Source organism: Siniperca chuatsi, linkage group LG6 (assembly GCF_020085105.1).
Source record: "Siniperca chuatsi isolate FFG_IHB_CAS linkage group LG6, ASM2008510v1, whole genome shotgun sequence".
Classification (NCBI taxonomy): Eukaryota; Metazoa; Chordata; class Actinopteri; order Centrarchiformes; family Sinipercidae; genus Siniperca; species Siniperca chuatsi.
Window position 1 is genome coordinate 29,274,387 of NC_058047.1, and position 19,036 is coordinate 29,293,422.

At 39.2% G+C, this 19,036-nt stretch overlaps 1 protein-coding gene and 1 long non-coding RNA gene across 10 annotated transcripts in view; one reads left to right on the forward strand and one right to left on the reverse strand.

Annotated features, from left to right (window-relative positions):
• The window catches only part of ect2 (epithelial cell transforming 2), a 74,610-nt gene extending 61,577 nt beyond the window's left edge, over positions 1-13,033 (reverse strand). For 2 of the 9 annotated variants that reach the window (XM_044199622.1, XM_044199621.1), the window contains exons 1-3: positions 12,586-13,028; positions 11,716-11,882; positions 8,689-8,768 (exon numbers count right to left, since the gene is read on the reverse strand). In XM_044199622.1, coding sequence (XP_044055557.1) covers positions 8,689-8,768; positions 11,716-11,848 — 213 coding nt within the window. In that variant the 5' untranslated portion in view covers positions 11,849-11,882; positions 12,586-13,028. Of the gene's footprint in view, positions 1-8,688; positions 8,769-11,715; positions 11,883-12,585 lie in introns of all 9 variants that reach the window. The other 7 variants (XM_044199629.1, XM_044199632.1, XM_044199624.1 and 4 more) reach the window with 7 other exon arrangements.
• A 1,470-nt stretch (positions 13,034-14,503) lies between these two features.
• LOC122877722 lies at positions 14,504-16,220 on the forward strand. The gene is made up of 3 exons (XR_006378313.1): positions 14,504-14,678; positions 15,327-15,363; positions 16,027-16,220. It is a non-coding gene; the product is annotated as an uncharacterized LOC122877722 (long non-coding RNA).
• The last annotated feature ends 2,816 nt before the right edge of the window (positions 16,221-19,036 follow it).

Consider the following 19,036-nt stretch of genomic DNA (forward strand, 5'->3'; position numbering starts at 1 on the left):
GGAAAGTCCTGTGTATCCAGGATGTCAAACCTGTTGACCAGCGGGAGGTCCCAGTGTGAAGGAGGAAGAGGCGGGCGCCTTATACCATGTCTGTCCTAGCAGGCTACAGTCCAGTACTCCAGTTGACGTGGAGTTGAACTCACCAGAGCCTTGTCACCACCCCCCGCCGACGAATGACCGTGCATCTGCTGGGGCTCAGCAAGGAGTAGTAATGGCAATTGTTTTGGGCTTTGGACACCCATGGGGAGCGGCTTCATGCTATAACTGGACTACAAGCCATTAGGAAGAAAATCCTACACTATCTGATAGTGCTGTAGCTAATTTGTGATTCCATCTGCATTGAATTTAATGCCATGTCTCAATATAACAGGACTCCTGTGCTTATTTCAGTCCCTTACAAATGTATCATCTTGTTGAAAGGACTGCAGGCTCACTGCGAACGACACTTGACTCTATTGCCACTAAAAAAAGTAGATAAAGAAGGTTACCTGAATGGTATAACCTAATATAGGAAAGCCCTCCGTAATGCCAAAGCAGCAGAGGAAAATAAGAACCAAAGTTTTTTTTTCAGCACTAAATTTTCAGCAATAAAATTTTAATTATTAGAAACAAAATTCATCATGTCCTGCCTTCAACCGGCAACAATTTATCCTTAAAAACAGAAACCTTAGAAACAGCTGTAAAACCTGATATATATTTAGACTGCTTTGCTCCTATCGACTTTCTTCAACTAACTTCAACGATTTCTTTATCTAAGCCATCAACCTCTCTCTTAGACCCTATACCAACTAGGCTGCTTAAAGAAGTTTTACCCTTAGTTTGCACGTCTTTACTAGATATGATCAATTTGTCTTTATTAACAGACTATGTCCAACAGCCTTTTAAAATTACCAATTAAACCTCTTCTTAAAAAGCCCACTCGAACCAGGGGTTTTAGCCAAATATAGACCTATATCTAACCTTCTCTTTCTCTCTAAGATCCTTGAGAAAGCAGTCGCCGGTCAGTTGTGTGACTTTCTAAATAACAATAGTTTGAGGATTTTCAGTCAGGATATAGAGTGCATCATAGCATAGAGACAGCACTGGAGAAAATTACAAATTACCTTTTAATTGCATCAGACAATGAACTTGTCTCTGTACTTGTCGTCTTAGATTTTTGTGCTGCATTCGATACCATTGACCATCACATCCTATTACAAAGACTGGGACATTTAATTGGTATTAAAGGAACTGCACTAAGCTGGTTTCAATCCTATCTTGCAGATCGATGTCAGGTTGTACATGTTAACGATGAACGCACACCAAAGTTAGTCATGGAGTTCTGCAAGGTTATGTGCTCCGACCAATTCTATTCACCTTATATATGCTTCCTTGAGGCAATATTATTAGGAAACACTCCATAAACATTCATTGTTAATGCGGATGATACCCAATTATCTATACTGATCAAGCCAGACGAAACTAATCAGTTAGCTAAACTTCAAGCATGCCTTAAGGACATAAAAACCTGGATGACCTGCAATTTTCAGATGTTAAACTCTGACAAAACTGAAGTTATTGTACTTGGTCCCAAACACCTCAGAGACACGTTATCTAAAGATATAGTTACTCTAGATGGCATTGGCCTGGCCTCCAGCACCACCTTAAGGAACCTCGGAGTTATCTTTGATCAGGATTTATCCTGTAACTCCCACATGAAACAAACTTCAAGGACCGCCTTCTTTCACCTACGCATTACAAAAATCAGGCACATCCTGTGTCAAAATGATGCAGAAAAACTAGTCCATGCATTTGTTACTTCTAGGCTGGATTATTGCAATTCCTTATTATCAGGCTGACCAAATAAGTCCCTTAAGACTCTCCAGTTGATCCAGAATGCTGCGGCACGTGTACTGACAAGAACTAGGAAAAAAAGAGACCATATTTCTCCAATATTAGATTCTCAGCACTGGCTCCCTGTAAAATCCAGAATAGAATTTAAAATCCTTCTCCTCACATACAAAGCTCTTAATGGTTAGGCACCATCATATCTTAAAGAGCTCATAGTATCCTATTGCCTGACTAGAACACTGCGCTCCCAGAATGCAGGGTTAGTTGTGGTTCCTAGAGTCTCCAAAAATAGAATGGGAGCCAGAGCCTTCAGCTATCAAGCTCCTCTCCTGTGGAATCAGATCCCAGTTTGGATTCGGGAGGCAGACATCATCTCCACATTTAAGAGTAGGCTTAAGTCTTTCCTCTTTGATAAAACTTATAGTTAGGGCTGGCTCAGGTGAGTCCTGAACCATCCCTTAGTTATGGTGCTGTAGGCATAGACTACCCTTGATGTACTGAGCTCCTCTCTCCTCCTCTACCTCTGTATGCATTCTTAATGCATGTTACTAATTTGACATCTTCTCTCTCCCATAGTTTTGTGCTTTCTCCTCTCTCTTCTGTCGCTTTCAGCAGGTATTTCTGCCTCCGGAGCTGCAGAGTCTGGATCTACAGTGCATCCGGAACAGCGCTTGACTACATTTTGTTTTGTTACAGCCTTATTCCAAAATGGATTAAATTCATTATTTTTCTCAATATTCTAAAAACAATACCCCATAATGACAACGTGAAAGAAGTTTGCTTGAAATCTTTGCAAATGTATTAAAAATAAAAATTAAAAAATCCCATGTACATAAATATTCACAGCCTTTGCCATGACACTCAAAACTGAGCTCAGGTGCATCCTGTTTCCGCTGACCATACTTGAGATGTTTCTACAACTTGATTGGAGTCCACCTGTGGTAAATTCAGTTGATTGGACATGATTTGGAAAGGTACGCACCTGTCTATATTAAAGGTCCCACAGTTAACAGTGCATGTCAGAGCACAAACCAAACCATTAAGTCCAAGAAATTGTCTGTAGACCTCCGAAACAGGATTGTATCGAGGCACAGAAATGGGGATGGGTACAGAAAAATTTCTGCAGCATTGAAGGTCCCATTAAGTACAGTGGCCTCCATCATCCGTAAATGTACATAGTTTGGAACCACCAGGACTCTTCCTAGAGCTGGCCGCCTGGCCAAACTGAGCAACTGGGGGAGAAGGGCCTTAATCAGGGAGGTGACCAAGAACCCGAACGTCACTCTGACAGAGCTCCAGCGTTTCACTTTGGAGAGAGGAGAACCTTCCAGAAGAACAACAATCTCTGCAGCACTCCACCAATCAGGCCTGTATGGTAGAGTGGCCAGACAGAAGCCACTCCCTCAGTAAACAATGTACCATCCCTACAGTGAGGCATGGTGGTGATTGCATCATGCTGTGGGGATGTTTTACAGCGGCAGGAACTCGGAGACTAGTCAGGATCGAGGGAAAGATGAATGCATCAATGTACAGAGACATCCTTGATGAAAACCTGCTCCAGAGCGCTCTGGACCTCAGACTGGGTCGAAGGTTCATCTTCCAACAGGATAACGACCCTAAGCACACCGCCAAGATAAGGAGTGGCTTCGGGACAACTCTGTGAATGTCCTTGAGTGGCCCAGCCAGAGCCCAGACTGATTGAACATCTCTGGAGAGTTCTGAAAATGGCTGTGCACCAACGCTCCCCATCCAACCTGATGGTGCTTCAACAAAAGCATTGAGCAAAGGCTGTGAATACTTATGTATATGTGATTTTTTCATGGGGGCCTTATGTGTTATGTTGATGGACATGCATGTTAAACAGGTGAGGGCCCTCAAGAAATCAGCCCAGTAAATAAAAAAACTCAGCTGCCACACTGCTCTCAACGGTTTGCTTGTATTTTGCTCTTTATTTCCACACAAGATGACATCCACTTGTTACATAAGTCCATAAACAGGCCACTGCTCCAGGCCTTGCTCCAGGTTCAGCACACTTATTAGCACCGGAGCAGGCCCACAAAGTAGAGGCTGCAATGTCTGGTAGAAAGTGTTTCTGATGTTGCTGTGGTAGAAGGAATGCATCATTGGACAACAGTGGATATAATGTGTGTTTTTCAATCTCATACAACAGTACACTCCCAGGATTTATCTCTGGTCTTTGCATTTCACCAAGGATTGTTTTGCGGACCAGACTCAGCAACACTGCTGGCCCAAATCTAGTTAGGCAGACTTTAGTGGTCCAATAGGCTTTTTCTGTACAGCACATTAAGCTGGACCCAGACTGTCAATTAGGCTGCTACAGATGAACAGGTAGTTCCAATTATTTGGGGCCAGAGTGTTGATTCAGGACCACGAACTAAGCATATTCACCAAAACACGAATCAATCATGGCTATCTGTATGGAGATCTACATCTACAGCAACTTGCCAGCTCACTCTGCATATTAGGGGTGTCACAATTTCAATACTGAGCTTTCGAATTCAACCTTCGAAATCAAAAACAGGGCCGGCAATTCTCCCAGTATTGTTTTTTTTCCTCTCCACCCCTACTTGTGCACGTCTGAAGGGAAAAAAAAAAATACACTTCAAAGACAACACAGCATAGTTTACTGGTAGCCTGCAGCTGCACTTTTTGAGACACCATGGCCACTGCCAGAGTCAGAAATGATGGAGAAACAAGAGAACTGGAAAATCCTCCTGCAAAGATGTCGACGGTAAAGTTACGACAAAAGCATGCCAATTTCTCTGATGTTGGCTGCAAAAACCAACACAAAAGTCATCTACTCCCACCATCCGTGGAAGTGAAGACCCAGTGGACTAACTTTATTTTTGATGAAAAATGTCTCCACAACAACTGGAAAAAACTAAGAGGCAAACAACTGCATCTTATATGTGTGTGCACTAAGTTAACCATTTTATTTCAGACTGCTTTAGCTTTGACTGCTTCAAGTTACAAAGCAGGCTTTGCTTCAAAACTGAAGCTCAAGGATGGATCAATACCGACTTGGAAGCTTTAAGTCATTTTTATGTTGCTTTACTGTTGAAATTGCATCTATTGTACTCAATGTTGCAACATTGAGGGACAGTCAAAAGAAACTGCATGAATGTTATGCCTCATTTGAAGCCAATTAAACAACCAGGCAGGGTTTAATGTTAAGGTTGGTCGGGCAAGTGGGTCAGAAATCTACTTGCCTAAAGTCAATTTTTACTTGCTCCTATACAAATTGTTTAAAAAAAAAAAAAGAATAAATTATTTATTAGCGGCTATCAAATAACAAAATTAAAGTTAATTGTCATGTTTAATCTTAATAAATAAAGTAAATGAATCATAACAAGGACACAGTGTGTCATAGATGCAAAGCAACAAACAATCTTGCATATCGAGAATAATCCCCCCTCCTTCTTCCCAGAGATGGACTCGTTAACTGTGAGTGAGTGATAAATTATCATAAACTTTACATACTCTTATCGGTTTGGTTATCGATACTCTGTTATTTTTCCATTACTTAATAATTGTTTAATTATTTAAAAAAAGAATAAATTAAGAACAGGATTAGAATTGAATATTTTAAATATAACTAAATGTTTCTAAAGCAGCAACAGTAATGTTTACAACAGCAAAGTCGCTATATATAAATATATAACATTCATGATAAACAGTTAGACTACATACAGACAGCTTTCATTTTAGTTTGTAACAATTTGCTATTAGCTTGCTGTGCTTGTATAAAAACATATGACAGACTGCAGACAGAGCAGATTAAAATATTGCTTTCTACATGACATGTTTATGCTTGTTGAACAGATGTATTGATAAAAGTAATGGTTTTTTGCTCGCGGAGGTTTTATTGCACTTACAGTAACGAGCGTAGTTGTTAACTCGAGTAATCTCCACCGCGGCCTCTCTGATCTGTTCTCTGCTGACTGCGCTCCGTGCGTGGGTGTGGAGAAGCTCAGCCCGTCACAGAGAGTAGAAAAGGCTGCAGTAAGCGTGATAATTCTATGGTCTTTAATGATTTAACCCTGGGGCCCGTTTAATGCGGGGTTTCGAAACCCATACCTACTCGCAAGTGCCCGATCAGTACTGTGCCTGTGCAACTCTCAGAGATGAGAAGGAAGTGAGATGGCTCACTTCTTAGCTACTTCCATCATTAGCTCCAGAAAACTTGTGCAAGTGAATTGCTAGATTTACTTGCCCAACATGCCATTTTACTTGCCCGGGGCAATCAGGCAATCCTTATTGTTGAACCCTGACTACCATATGTGTTTTTACGCGAGTCCAAACAGTGCCGCGAAACTGACCTTCAAGCACTCCTAGTTTCGCGGCCCTGTTTACCGTACGGGACATCAGATAGTCTGCTAAACTATCACTTGCCGGTCTGATGCTGCAACCCGATATCACACCAAAGCGTGTAATTCACACGCTAGTCCACCGTGGCATTGTCACGTTTTGAACTCTTTCTCATTCAAGTTAGCAAAAATAAATATGCAACAGCCAGTTCCTTTAAAAATAAAGCTTGCTGAGAAACATTTCAAGTGACGGTCGCAGTTTGATTAGGTTTAGGCACCAAAACTACTTGGTTAGGTTAGGAAAAGATCATGGTTTGGGTTAGAATAACTACTTCCTTAAAACAATTAACGTTGACTATTCACACATAAAATGAACCCCGGGCTCCTGTGTTTGACCCATTACTTTTATGTTTGAGCCTTAAATACATTTAATAGCAAATACTTCAGTAGAATTTTGAGTTGCATTCAGGCTTGAATAGATTAACCTTTGATCAATATATTAAAATAATTTTGCTCTGGCCTCTTATTTAAGTTTGTATTTAATATACATAATACCTTATTGTCTCAATGAAATGTAGTGAAACAAACGTATATATGACACAAAATGAAATTTATAATTTTGGCCGGTAAGAAAATATGCTTAGGCGGTGGGTCAAAAAGTTAATTACGGACACTGGAAATGTCAGGGAAACATCTAATCTTGGTTGCCTTTTCTCCCAGATTTTGGATCAGATTCCCACTTGAACACGTGCACTTGTTAAGTTTTAGGGTTTAGAAGTGGTTATTGTAGCAATATTCACGGGAGAAGTGCATCTTAACTCGGTTACAGTATTTTCCTGGCTGCAGAGGAGCCAGTGGAGCTGATGCGGAAGACCCATATCACTGCTCCCTGTGTTGGTGGGCAGCATGGACCTATTAGCAGAATTGAATACCGGACTCAAAGAATGCAAATTGCTCGCAGAGCGCATAAGCCAAAACAGTGAATGGCAATGCTGTACCCAGCTCTCTAAACACATCCATAGTGGGCAGTGCCTGCTCAAGCCTGTGAGAGATGACCAATCAGAGCAGACCGGGCCTTTGGGAAGGGGGGCCTTAAAGAGACAGGAGCTAAAATGGACTGTTTCAGACAGAGGGTGAATAGAGGTGCTGCAGCAATGGACAATATGAGATAAATAATGTGTTTCTTGAACATTAAAGCACGTATATATTTTCTTGTAGACCCTCAAAATAAAAATATTAACCTGGAAATGTGCATAATATGTCCCCTTTAAACCAGCATGGACAATAAGTCTTTTAAGTGCTCAGAAAAATGGAAATTTTAACATCTATAATTTTATGACAACTGGCCAACTTCATCTAGTGATGAAGACTGTGTGATTCGATTGAAAGCTCTAAAACAGCTACTAGTGGGCCTTGTGACTAGATTGTTGTGTCAAATGCCAGATTATGTTTCTTCTGGAGTACAGAGATGAAATTAACATTCTCCCATGACTAGATAATAGATGCCAACCAAGACATAGATCAGATTTCTATTGTCATAGTATTGTATTTGGTGTCCTGCCCATAATTAGATTAATTAATCTCCTTATTCATCGGAGTCCCTTCCTGTCAAATATTAAAGAAAACTGGATGAGATAATTTTCTTTTGCCTCTCCCTTGTTAAGCACACACAAACCCTCTAAAAGCCCTCTAAACTTAGTGGAGTTGCGAAGTGAACTGATAATCTCTGTTAGGCTGATATAAAACACCAGCCACAGCCAGAAGCTGTTAACAAAAATCACAAGTTACTCATTTCTATGCAGAAGCTACACTTTAATACTGTAGGTTGTGAAGGCTCTGCAGGCTGTCAAATTTTACACCCAGTCCCCTGTATTAGCATGTCTTATCTTCACAGACGGCAGGGGTGTGTGTGTGTGTGTGTGTGTGTAGTTGTGTGTGCATGCGCGCGTGGGAGTGTGAGAGAGAGAGAGACACTTGAGTAAAGTGTGTGCACTTTTCCCTTAAATAAACTCACTCTAACACGCATCTTGACAATGTTATTAAATTAAGAAATAAAGCTCTGTTTCTAGACTAAACAAGTCTTCAAGTGCAGAAATTTAAGTCTAATGGCTATTAACAGAGCCACTTCTAGAGGTATGCCTCTCTGCATGCATACAACATTATAAACAGATGAAGATGTTGAACCAAACACAACACAATAGCTTCTCAGATCCATTATTTGGGGAAAATTCCTGCCTTTCCCACATTTAACTGTAACTGTGAAAAATTGGTATCAGTGAAGTGTGTACCTAGTTATACAGCCTGCTTTGGGACTCTTGTCAACAGACTTGAATGAATACTGGCAAAAAGTTATCATCTATTAATAGTTCCAGAAGCATCAGTATTGTCCTTCAAAACTGAGGTTCAATGTCCTACTTATCAAACCGAGAACAGCAGTGAAGTTGACCAGCTCAGACTGTAGAGGCCTGCCACCTTAATAGAAGCCAGTGGACCACAGAGGGCCTTCAGGATTAATAGAGGAATGATGTACCTGCAGTGCTTTGACCAGCGCTCCATTTCTGCCCGCTTCTCCCACCAGAACAACCCTTGTCTCCACTTTTGGCAGCATATCTAAGAGAGATGGAGAGCAAAAATAAAGACAAGAGTGAACAAGGATGAAAATGGAAAGAGGATTGAGACACACACACACACACACACACAAGTACCACAAGTAGTAAGTAGTACACAAGTATTGGGACAGAGACAGGAGTTGGTCATCTCTGGGAGGTAATGTAAGTATTTCCTCATTTTGACTGACAGCCAGGGGTTACAGCCAGACAATACACATATATCACTGATTAAGAAGGTTGCATAGAAATTGGGTAGAGGAGGATTAATATACAAGTAACATGTGAAGCCAACATATGTTCCTATTAGTGGAACATAAGAGCTCATTTCAATTCCCACATAAAAAAGGAGGATATGGGTCCTCATTGTATTTGGAAACAGCATATTAGCAAATGCTACCAGCCTATTAAAACACCTTTAAGCTTTACAAATAAATTTTCATTATTTCATACTGAGAACAGACACAGCAAACCATTTTAGACTCAATATAGTAAGCATTTTGAGAGGGAAGCTAAAATATAAAATACCCCTAAAATTAATTCAGTTGCAAGTTTATTAGCAGGGTTTGATCAAGAGCCCCAGACCTGCCTGCAGCCAACTGTCCCCTATAAAAATCAAGTGAAAAATCATTGATGTTTGCAGGCTTTCATAATTAGAGCTCCACTCAATTAACGTTAAAAGGACAGGTCACACCAGCATTTACAACAGAGAAATTTCACAGCAAAATCCATTCATTCCAATGTAACCACAACGACTGGCGGATTCACTTGCAGGGGTGGAGTAAATCCATGCAAATTTTGTGCGTCAAGTTCAAATTTGGTGAGCGCAAATTTGTGCCACTGACCAACAGCAACAACTTTGAGGAAACAGAGCTGGAGAGTCAACAGTGGAAGTGATCGCAGCTTAAAACTAACAATAAATAAATAGTAAAACTACAACACAATAGAGGAATGGTTTGCAGACAGAGACAGGAGTCTCTAACCGTCTAACGTGTTAGCAGTTGGCTCGCCAGTTAGAGCAGTTCACCAGCTAGTTCTGCGAGTACTTTACTATGTCACCAAGCTTCTAAAACCAAATAGTATTGCATGGATGCGCAGATTAATTTTACTGTGCACTTTCTTGTGCGACCTTAATGCTGTTAGTAAACCAAATTACAAAATGAAACTGTTGGCTGTTATGTGGTAAATGTACATCACAAGGCAGTACCTGTACAGGCTGCCAAAGATGGATTGTAACAGACAGAATGACCGATCTCTATAATTTTGATATGTACAAAGATAGCGCATAGATTGTGTCTTTTTGGCCATTTCTGGTCATTACTGAATATGAGACAACTGCCTAACAAAGCGAAATTACCTGGAGTTAACTCTAGTTATATAAGTATGTGACCAGCCCCCTTGCATCAAGTGTAAACCCAGCTTAACCAGCGGTTTATCATACCATAAGGAGAAAACTTCATAGCAATCATCCCCAAATATTATAGTTATGTGAAATTAAGGTTCATACTGATAAAATATTTTCAGAGGCAAAGTTAAACCCTGGTGAAATGGGTGTACTTTACTTATCAAACATCAATTTTGTAATCTCTCACAAATTCTAGTTTCTTTAGTGTAATCATTAGCAGTTACCAGGTGTACAGTTTTCACAGTATTGTTTATAGTCCTCCTTGGAGGGAGCAGTGAATGCCTAGAAAATGACTAATGCAGTGATGTTGCTAGGTACGCATCCTGCATCTCTTGACACAGGGATGCACTGTATTTTTTCTCTGATAATGCTACATTGTGAACATCAAATTTGTGTTGAAATCATAGAAATAAACAAAAGAAAACTCACTGTCAAAAAACCTGTTTCCTACCATCTACACATGTTATGTATTTCTCCAGCACAAAACGGGAAGCAGCAAACCGGGTAGTTACTTTGGTAACGACTGAAAAAACTCCTCAAATACCGTCTGATCACACACACGATAGACGGTATTAACAGTATTATAAGTCTGTGTTTAATTTGGCGTGTATCTGATCAACCAACCAGCACGGATTTTAGTGAGAAATCTTTATTTTTGAAACGTTTGCCTCTCATTCCCACGGTCTTCTACCACTAAAATGGCGCAGCAAAACAACGGAGGCTGGTAGCAGATTGAGGTGACAAAATCCAAAATGTGAAGTACGGAAAGTATGTAAGTACAGTTTATCTTTATGAAGACTATAGACATATGACGCCTTTTATCTTGTGTGTCTAGAGTTATGTGTTTTTGTGGATACATAAGGAATTGTTAATATGTCATATTTCTTAAAGGGAGTTTGCTGTACTATTTTGATGTCAGGAATGTGATTTATTTTACTGACATTTTAGATTTGTTTCCATTGAGATATTATTGAGTTTATATAGTGACTTTGGTGTTGCAAACATTACTGTTGCTGCTCTAGAAATAACATTGTTATATTTAAAATATTAAATTTTAATCCTGTTCTGAATTTATTAATAGTAATATAATAATTTTTTTTTTAAAGCAATTATTTCAAGTTTAGTACTATAATTTGCTAAAGAAATAAAAATAAAACAAAAATTATTGGGGACCCACTCAATTTCCCTGGGACCCACTCAAATGACCACCTGTGGGTCCCGGGGACTCACTACATTGAAAATGTATCAACATCACTGATGAATGTACAGTAAAAGTCAAGGATTAGTTTACAGCGCCAATTACTTTATTCAGGTTTTACTGCTCTGTTTCTCCACAGCATTTTGGAATCTGTAACATCGATCTGTTTGTCTTTCTGTTAAAGTAATAGCTTTGTGGCTTGTACACATACAGGGAAATCTTGATTTATTTATTTTTTTACTGATTCTCTTTTTCTTTTTTAAACACCAGAAGCAGTTTGTTTTGGGTATGTAGCAATATTTAGAGAAAGGAGGGAGAGAAGGAAAATGGTGACCCCTGCAGACTGACCTTCCCCGTCTTCACATGCCATGCCCAGAAACACATGGTCCTTGGTGTTTTCGGCTGTCCTCGAATCATAGACAGAAGAATCCACCAACAGACTCCGAGCTGTCCCTAAAGTCACTATGCTGCTGTCAGCCATGGCAGGAATTTAAGGAGGCACCAAACTGTCCAAACTATCAAAAGTTACAGGGAATGAACAGGCAGACACAGAGGGAGAACACAGCAAAGAAAGTATAGCAACAAAGAGGAAAAGGAGAAGGGTGACAACTGTCAAACTAAAGACAAGAGACACAACTTGGCATGACTTCAAACAAATACTAAGTCTGACAGTTCAACTGGAGAGAAAGCAACATATTAGTGAACTGTAATAACTCTGGTAAAACTAGGCATAGTTTCAGTTAATGCTGAAACCTATAATTTGTTTGGTTGTTTAGGCTTAATGAAAAGTACTTGTCAATGTAGATAAGTTGTGTAAATAGGCTATAGTAAATCTCAGTGTGACAAAAAAAGGAACATTTATGGTTATGGCTAAAACTGAGGACAAGTATCATGTTACAAACGTCAAACAAGCAACACACGATACACTAATGAGGTTATAGAAATAAAAAAACAGTAAACGTTACTTTTCTTTCATATAATATATATAATGGGCAAAATGCCTTAAATTATTAGGCCAACAGAAGACTTAAATTAAAGGATACATCCAAGTTTATTTTAACGCTAGCCCAGTTAACGTTAGCTGCTTTCACCACGGCACCAAATTCTAACGTTATATGCTTAACGTCACCAGATGTGAGCTAACGTTAAGTGCTTAACTAGCTAATATGGTGCGTCTCCAGTAGCACTATAGATACATTCAAAACAAAACAAACTTACCGACTGTTTCGGTGACTGGTACGTTATCTTAGATAAAAGAACAGAGAGGGGACCTGGCACAGCTAAATCGGCTGCTGAACCCGTTAAATTCAATCAGCTCTCTAGCTAACTTAGCTAGCTACCGAGCTAGTAAGTTATGTCATCAATACAGTGAAGAATTGATGGGAATCCCTCTTCAACAAATCTGTAACATCTCTTCGTTAAATGTCAAGTCTGGTATCAATGCATGTTGTCCTTTAAGCGTGAAAATAGTCCAAATTGTCGAAATGTGGTTGCTTTCGTTTGTTGACGGCTAACTACTTCATAGTAGTCCAGAGACTGTCAGCCTGTTAGAGTTTAAGTTAATTCAAAAAGCCAGTCAAACAACGGGGACGCGCACTGATTGGGCAAGAGTGACGGCAAGAGTGACGGAAAGCCGGCGGCTTCCGTGCGGCGAAGCCACTGATTGGTCCGTTCATTCAAATCACGATGCGCACTGCGTGTGCTACCCAGACCTGCAACCTTCAGGTACTGTCGGAAATAATTTATTACTTTCTGAGACGAAAAGATAACGTGGATAATTGATATACTGAAACTTAATTTTACATAAACTAATTCTGCCAGCATAATTCAACAGTATGGCCATGTCAATGAAAATATACAACCTAACGATTCACAAAGAAGGATGTTTTTCAGCTTCATCACTTCCTGAATAATGCAACTTAAAGGTTATTCCATTTCAAAATGTATATTTGTAGGCCTTTAGACCTACCAAACATAAATGGAAAATGGACTGTAGCCTACTTGTATAACGCCTTTCTAGTTTCCTGACCATGGGAAGCATTGAAAATGGGGGTGGGACAATATAAGGAGGGGCCTCCCCCAGAACAGAGTAGATGTAATTTCCTGCATTCTGGTGCCTTTTAACAGGTGGTTTGATACTTTTATCTAGCTATATTAGCATGAGAAAAATTATGGGTACATTTTGTAATTTCATCCAGAGGAAGTGGTTGGCCCCAGATCACATATTTGAAGGTTTTAAAAAGTACAGAAATTGATTTGATGACTAATTCAGAGCCATCTTTAATAATAACCACTCATTGTTTATTTAAATTTGAGGATCTCTTTATGTTTGCATGCAATTGCAATTTCTGTTAAATTAATTTCTTTAATGTTATCAAATCAATGAGTAAAGTGGAAAGGACAACTGTAGTCAAAGTGCCCCTATGCATTCTCCAATATTCATCTGCCAATCATTTCTACTACTATAAAGAATCACTAGGTCTCAAAGCTAGATTATGCTGTTAGCAAGTTATCTTGGTGGCTTTGTTTACACACACATTTTTACACACATAACAATGTAGTGATGGGAGGGTCAGGGTTTTTTAATACAGGCACTCACTCGACCTGTTATGAAAGCCAATCCGCACCATCTGACCCGCAAACCGACAACTTTATGCATTATAATAGCACACTTGTCAGGACTCAGCGCCTGCGCTCTCCAAGTTGCTGATCCTGCTGCTGGGAGGCATGGAAGCAAATTAGGGTCATTTATATTTTGAGCTTATAAAATTATATTCACAAAGAATTTCACAGCCTGCAGTTGTATATCACCTTTTGTGTGAATAAAATTTCCATGCATGTATCTATCTGAATGTGTGACTTTGTAAAAAGTTCTGCAGCTGTAGAAATATTTTGTGCATGTGTGAAAAAGCTTTGTGCACACAGATATAATTTGCACATGTGTAAAAAAGTTTTGTAGCTGTAGAAATATTATGTGTATGTGTATGTGTAATTCAAATATGTGCAGTATTTTCAACAGTGAGGTTTCACACAGTCTGAGAGACGGACATACAAATGTCCTATCTTTGTATGTGACACTAAAGTTACAAGCTACAGTTAAAAGCACGAATTTTGGCTCTGTTTTAACAACTGTGCTGACTAGCCAATCAACACGTTTCTTACTGACCATCCAATCAGAGGAAGTCAAACTGTCCAATCAGGGGGCAAAAGCTTCTAGCGCGATCTGATTACTTTATCCATCTGTAGTATGCTGGAATCAACATGGAGGAGCCCGAGGGTGACGGGTTCAGTTTGTTCTCAAGTCTTTTCTGGTAAGTAGCAGTGAGCCTCTCCTAACTGTTAACGTTTTGAACGGTAGAAATACAGGTTTGGTCTGACTTTAAAAGTGGTTTCTAACGCATACAGAATTTAAACATGTACTGAAGGGCGAAATATTTGTGCAGCAAAGTTAAGCCATTATTGTTGGCTAGCTAATATTAGCCACGATACTATTGCTAGCATAGCCACAAACGGTAACTTCAGCCAAGTTGACTGACAAAAGAACCACTAGTTAACCAGTCTGGCTAGTTTGTTGTTGAATGTGTATGTGGGCTACCTATAAGTTATAAACCAAAGGTTACACACACTTAACTAACGTTATCACAAACAGTCTTTACTTATGAGTGAGCTTGAATTAAACCTTGATTTACACATTACCTTTAATCATATGATGATGATGCTAATATTTAACAGTAGTGATTCACTTGTGTAATGCAGGCACTACAGTATAAATTCTTTATCTTAGGCATATATTTTTTATATTTGTTCTTATATTTATTATATGTTGGAGCAGAATTTTGCCATTTAACTTATTTGTTTGTAGGCCTGCTAGTTTGAACCTATACAGTCTATGGTTTGAACCCACTGTCAGTTTGCACACACACTGACACAGACAACACTAACATTGGTTCCTCTCTTAGACAAAGAGAACAGCAATCCAGCCCTGCGCTTTGGCTGGTAAGTAGAAATATTGTAACTGAAATTGACAACAGACCACGTAACTTGACTATGAATAAATGTTTAGCATCCTTAGACATTTTCATTTTCTTTAGAAAAATACCATTCAAACATGATTTCCACCAGGTGATGCTATATTTTATGTACTGTGCTGTAAAGACTATTGCATATCCTCAAGTCCTAAGAGGCAATAAGATATTGATAGGATGCAGTTTTGCCTTGTTGACAACAAAGTCAGTATTATCACACAACAACAAGTTTCTTAAGCAACTTAAATTCATTTAAGACATTTTAACTTACTGAAAAATTCTGAATCTTTTTTTGAGACTTTGATTATAAATAAGGAAATAAATTGTCCAACCTGAGAAGGACTTGGGTTTTTATACACAATTAATAAAGTGGTAGTGTAACACTGAGACTTCTAAAACAGTCCCACTGAGTAGATACATTTCATGACTCGTGTGTTTCAAATAAATCTAGCAACAACTGGAAATGCAGTATTAATAGGGGTATTTGGTGGTGATTATGATTTTACACTTTGTTCATTAGATTACATTAAAAGCAGTCATCTTTAATGCCACTTTAGCTTTGGGTAGAAGTTGCTTAATTGGATTTCTTATATTGAAACAACAGTCTAATGTTTGTTTCCATTTTGTCTTACAGGTGCCCTGCTGTCCATCTACTCTACTCTACTCTCTTCTATCAAAGTGGCTCTCTGTCTTTGGAACTTTGCTGAGTGTAAACAAATGTAAAAGTAATAGCACTGCACACATTGTATTAATTCACCCTGATTCACATATAATTGTACCGAAGTTATAAGCATTTACATTGTTTGAATCAATAAATGTATATAAGTGCGTTGTTGTTGTTTAAACTTTTATATAATGTAATAAGTCAACCATGAGCTGTAAGGAGAAACTATTGTTTGATTCATATTTTTATTTATAAACCCGCATATATATTAAGACAGTTTAAGAAATTTAATTCAGGTTGCTGTCACTGACATTAAAGTAATTTGTATTACAAGCACTAAAATATACAACTATCATAGTGTTCAGTTATTTACAGTTAAATACAACATTTGAGCATCAGTGTAGTGATTTAAAATATTATGATTACATCGTAATTAACTAGATGTATCAGTACAGCTGTGCATGCAGCCCGGAGGTACTTTGCATATTTAGTTTGTGTGGTTGTTGCTAATGTCTTAGCTAAAGGTCGAGAAGGTTCAGTTTGCAATCCAACTTGTACATGTTTATGTCAGCTGGAAAATAAGCCAAATGAACAGGAAAGTAACAGTAGTAGGCTAATTAAATTTTCAAATATAAAAGGGGACAGTAGTGAACTGTCAATACAGCAAAATATGCTTAGTCTTATGTTGTTTTGATAGAACATTTGTTTCATCTGTCATACACCTCTTTCATGAGCTGATAAGAGCGTGAGTGTGCAACCTATTAAGACCTGTTAAAGAATAGCCTTACTTTCCTTAATATTAACGTTACTTGTTTAAACATTAGCCAACAGACTGTAGCTAGCTAAGACATTAGCTAATATCAAAATTAAGTAACTCTGGGATGCATGCACAGCTGACTTGATATATTTAGTTAATTACGATGTAAAACTTTACTGGCATTTTCCGTGCAAATTAACCCATCTGTATCCCAGAAGAGTTCGCCTCTGGCTCCTCCATGTTGACTTCATCATACTACAGATGGACAAAGTAACCAGAACGCGATAGAACCTCTTGCCCTCTGGTTGGACAGTTTGATTTCCTCTGATTGTATGGTCAGTAGGAAAAGTGCTGATTGGCTAGTCAGCACAGGTGATAAAACAGGGCCAAAATTTGTGCTTGTAACTTTAGTGTCACAAACAAAGATGGGACATTTGTGGGTCGTTTTTAAAAAGGTCACACATTCAGATACATGCAGAGAGTAGAGAGAGAGTAGGAGGTAAGAGAGCATACAGTAGCACAATCGAAATTACAAAATAATGATGTAATGGTAGTGGTAATAATAAAATAATAGTAAGAATAAGAATGATAATAGTAATAAAACATAATAATTGTAGTAGCAGGTGTTAAGCAGGAACATGGTGGCTGTAGGAGGCCCGCAATTATAGATCCAGACTCTGCAGCTCCAGAGGCAGAAATACCTGCTGAAAGTGACAGGAGAGAGACGAGAAAGCACAAACCTACAGGAGAGAGAAGATGTCGAGTTAGGAACATGCATTAATGGGATAAGAATGCATACAGATGGAGAGGGAGAGGACGAGAGAGCGTAGGAGAGAGGTGCATCATGGGAAGTCTCCCGGCAGTCTAGGCCTATAGCAGCATAACAACACGATTAGTGGACGACCCGCTCTACCTCTAAGCCACAGTATTGACCTGTATTGCGTCATCAAGTACCAAGGCCCTTTTGGGGGGAAAGAACTGCACTTTCACATAATGTGAGAAGCTACTGTGAAACTAGAAACAACCATATTTACAACCAAAGCTTTCACACTTGAGACACATAAGATACATGAAGATACATGAATATTCATTGTCAGTGTGGTAAATAGCAAAATGATGCTGGTGACTGATGGATAGCTAGCTTGAGTGGGAGGCTGGAATTGTCGTAGCGGGGTGCTGTATGGAGGTATGTGGACCCAAAAGCAGATGACGAGGAAGCGGTCTCAGGGTGAAGTAGCCGGATGACTACCGTGTTTATTGTGGGATGGAATGAAAGCGAGAAACAGGCAGAGGTGAGCAGACAGGTAATAAGCAGACAAAAGGCAGATAAGTACTGGCTAGCATAGGTGAAAGCAGGGGAGTGAGTCCAAAGTGGGAACACAGTTCACAGGGGAGCAGGCAAAATCCAAGAATCCAAAATCCAAACAAGGTCCACATGAGAACAAAGAATCCAATACAAACTCACAAGATATGCTTGGCAAGAACAACACCATGTGTACAACAATGATCCAACAGAGAACAAAGAAAAGACCCAGACTAAATACCCTAGGGGAGGTGAGACAATGAGACACAGGTGCAAACAATCAAGGGAGGGCCAACAATCAAAACTGGAGGGAAAACACAGACAGGAAGTAAAAACACAAGGGAAGAAGAATACCACCAAAACAAACCAGGAAGTGACAACACCAAAACTACCACAGGAATGCAGTCATACAGTATAGCAGCATCAGTAAGCATGACTGTTGTCTCCAACTAAAGCTCAGCCTAGCCTAGATCAAAAAGTTGGCTATTAAGAGGTTGGATATTTACAGTGTTGTCTGTAAATAAACCAACCTGTTAAAGGTCCAGTGTGTATCTAGCGGTGAAATTGCAATTTGCAACCATTTGAATACTGCTCTCATCACCCTCCCCTTCCAATCGTGTAGGAGAAAGTACGGTAGCCACAAAATTCGCAAAAAACGCGAATGGCCCTATCAAGAGCCAGTGTTTGGTTTGTCTGTTCTGGGCTACTGTAGAAACATGGCGGTGCAACATGGTGACCTCCGTGGAACGGGACCCGCTCCCTATATAGATAAAAATGGCTTATTCTAAGGTAATGAAAACACAATGATTCTTATTTTCAGGTGATTATCCACTAATGACAACATTATTCTAAATATTATGTTCCATATGGACCTTTAATTGCCAACTTAAGCCTAACGCTACCTGGTAGCCTAATTCAAT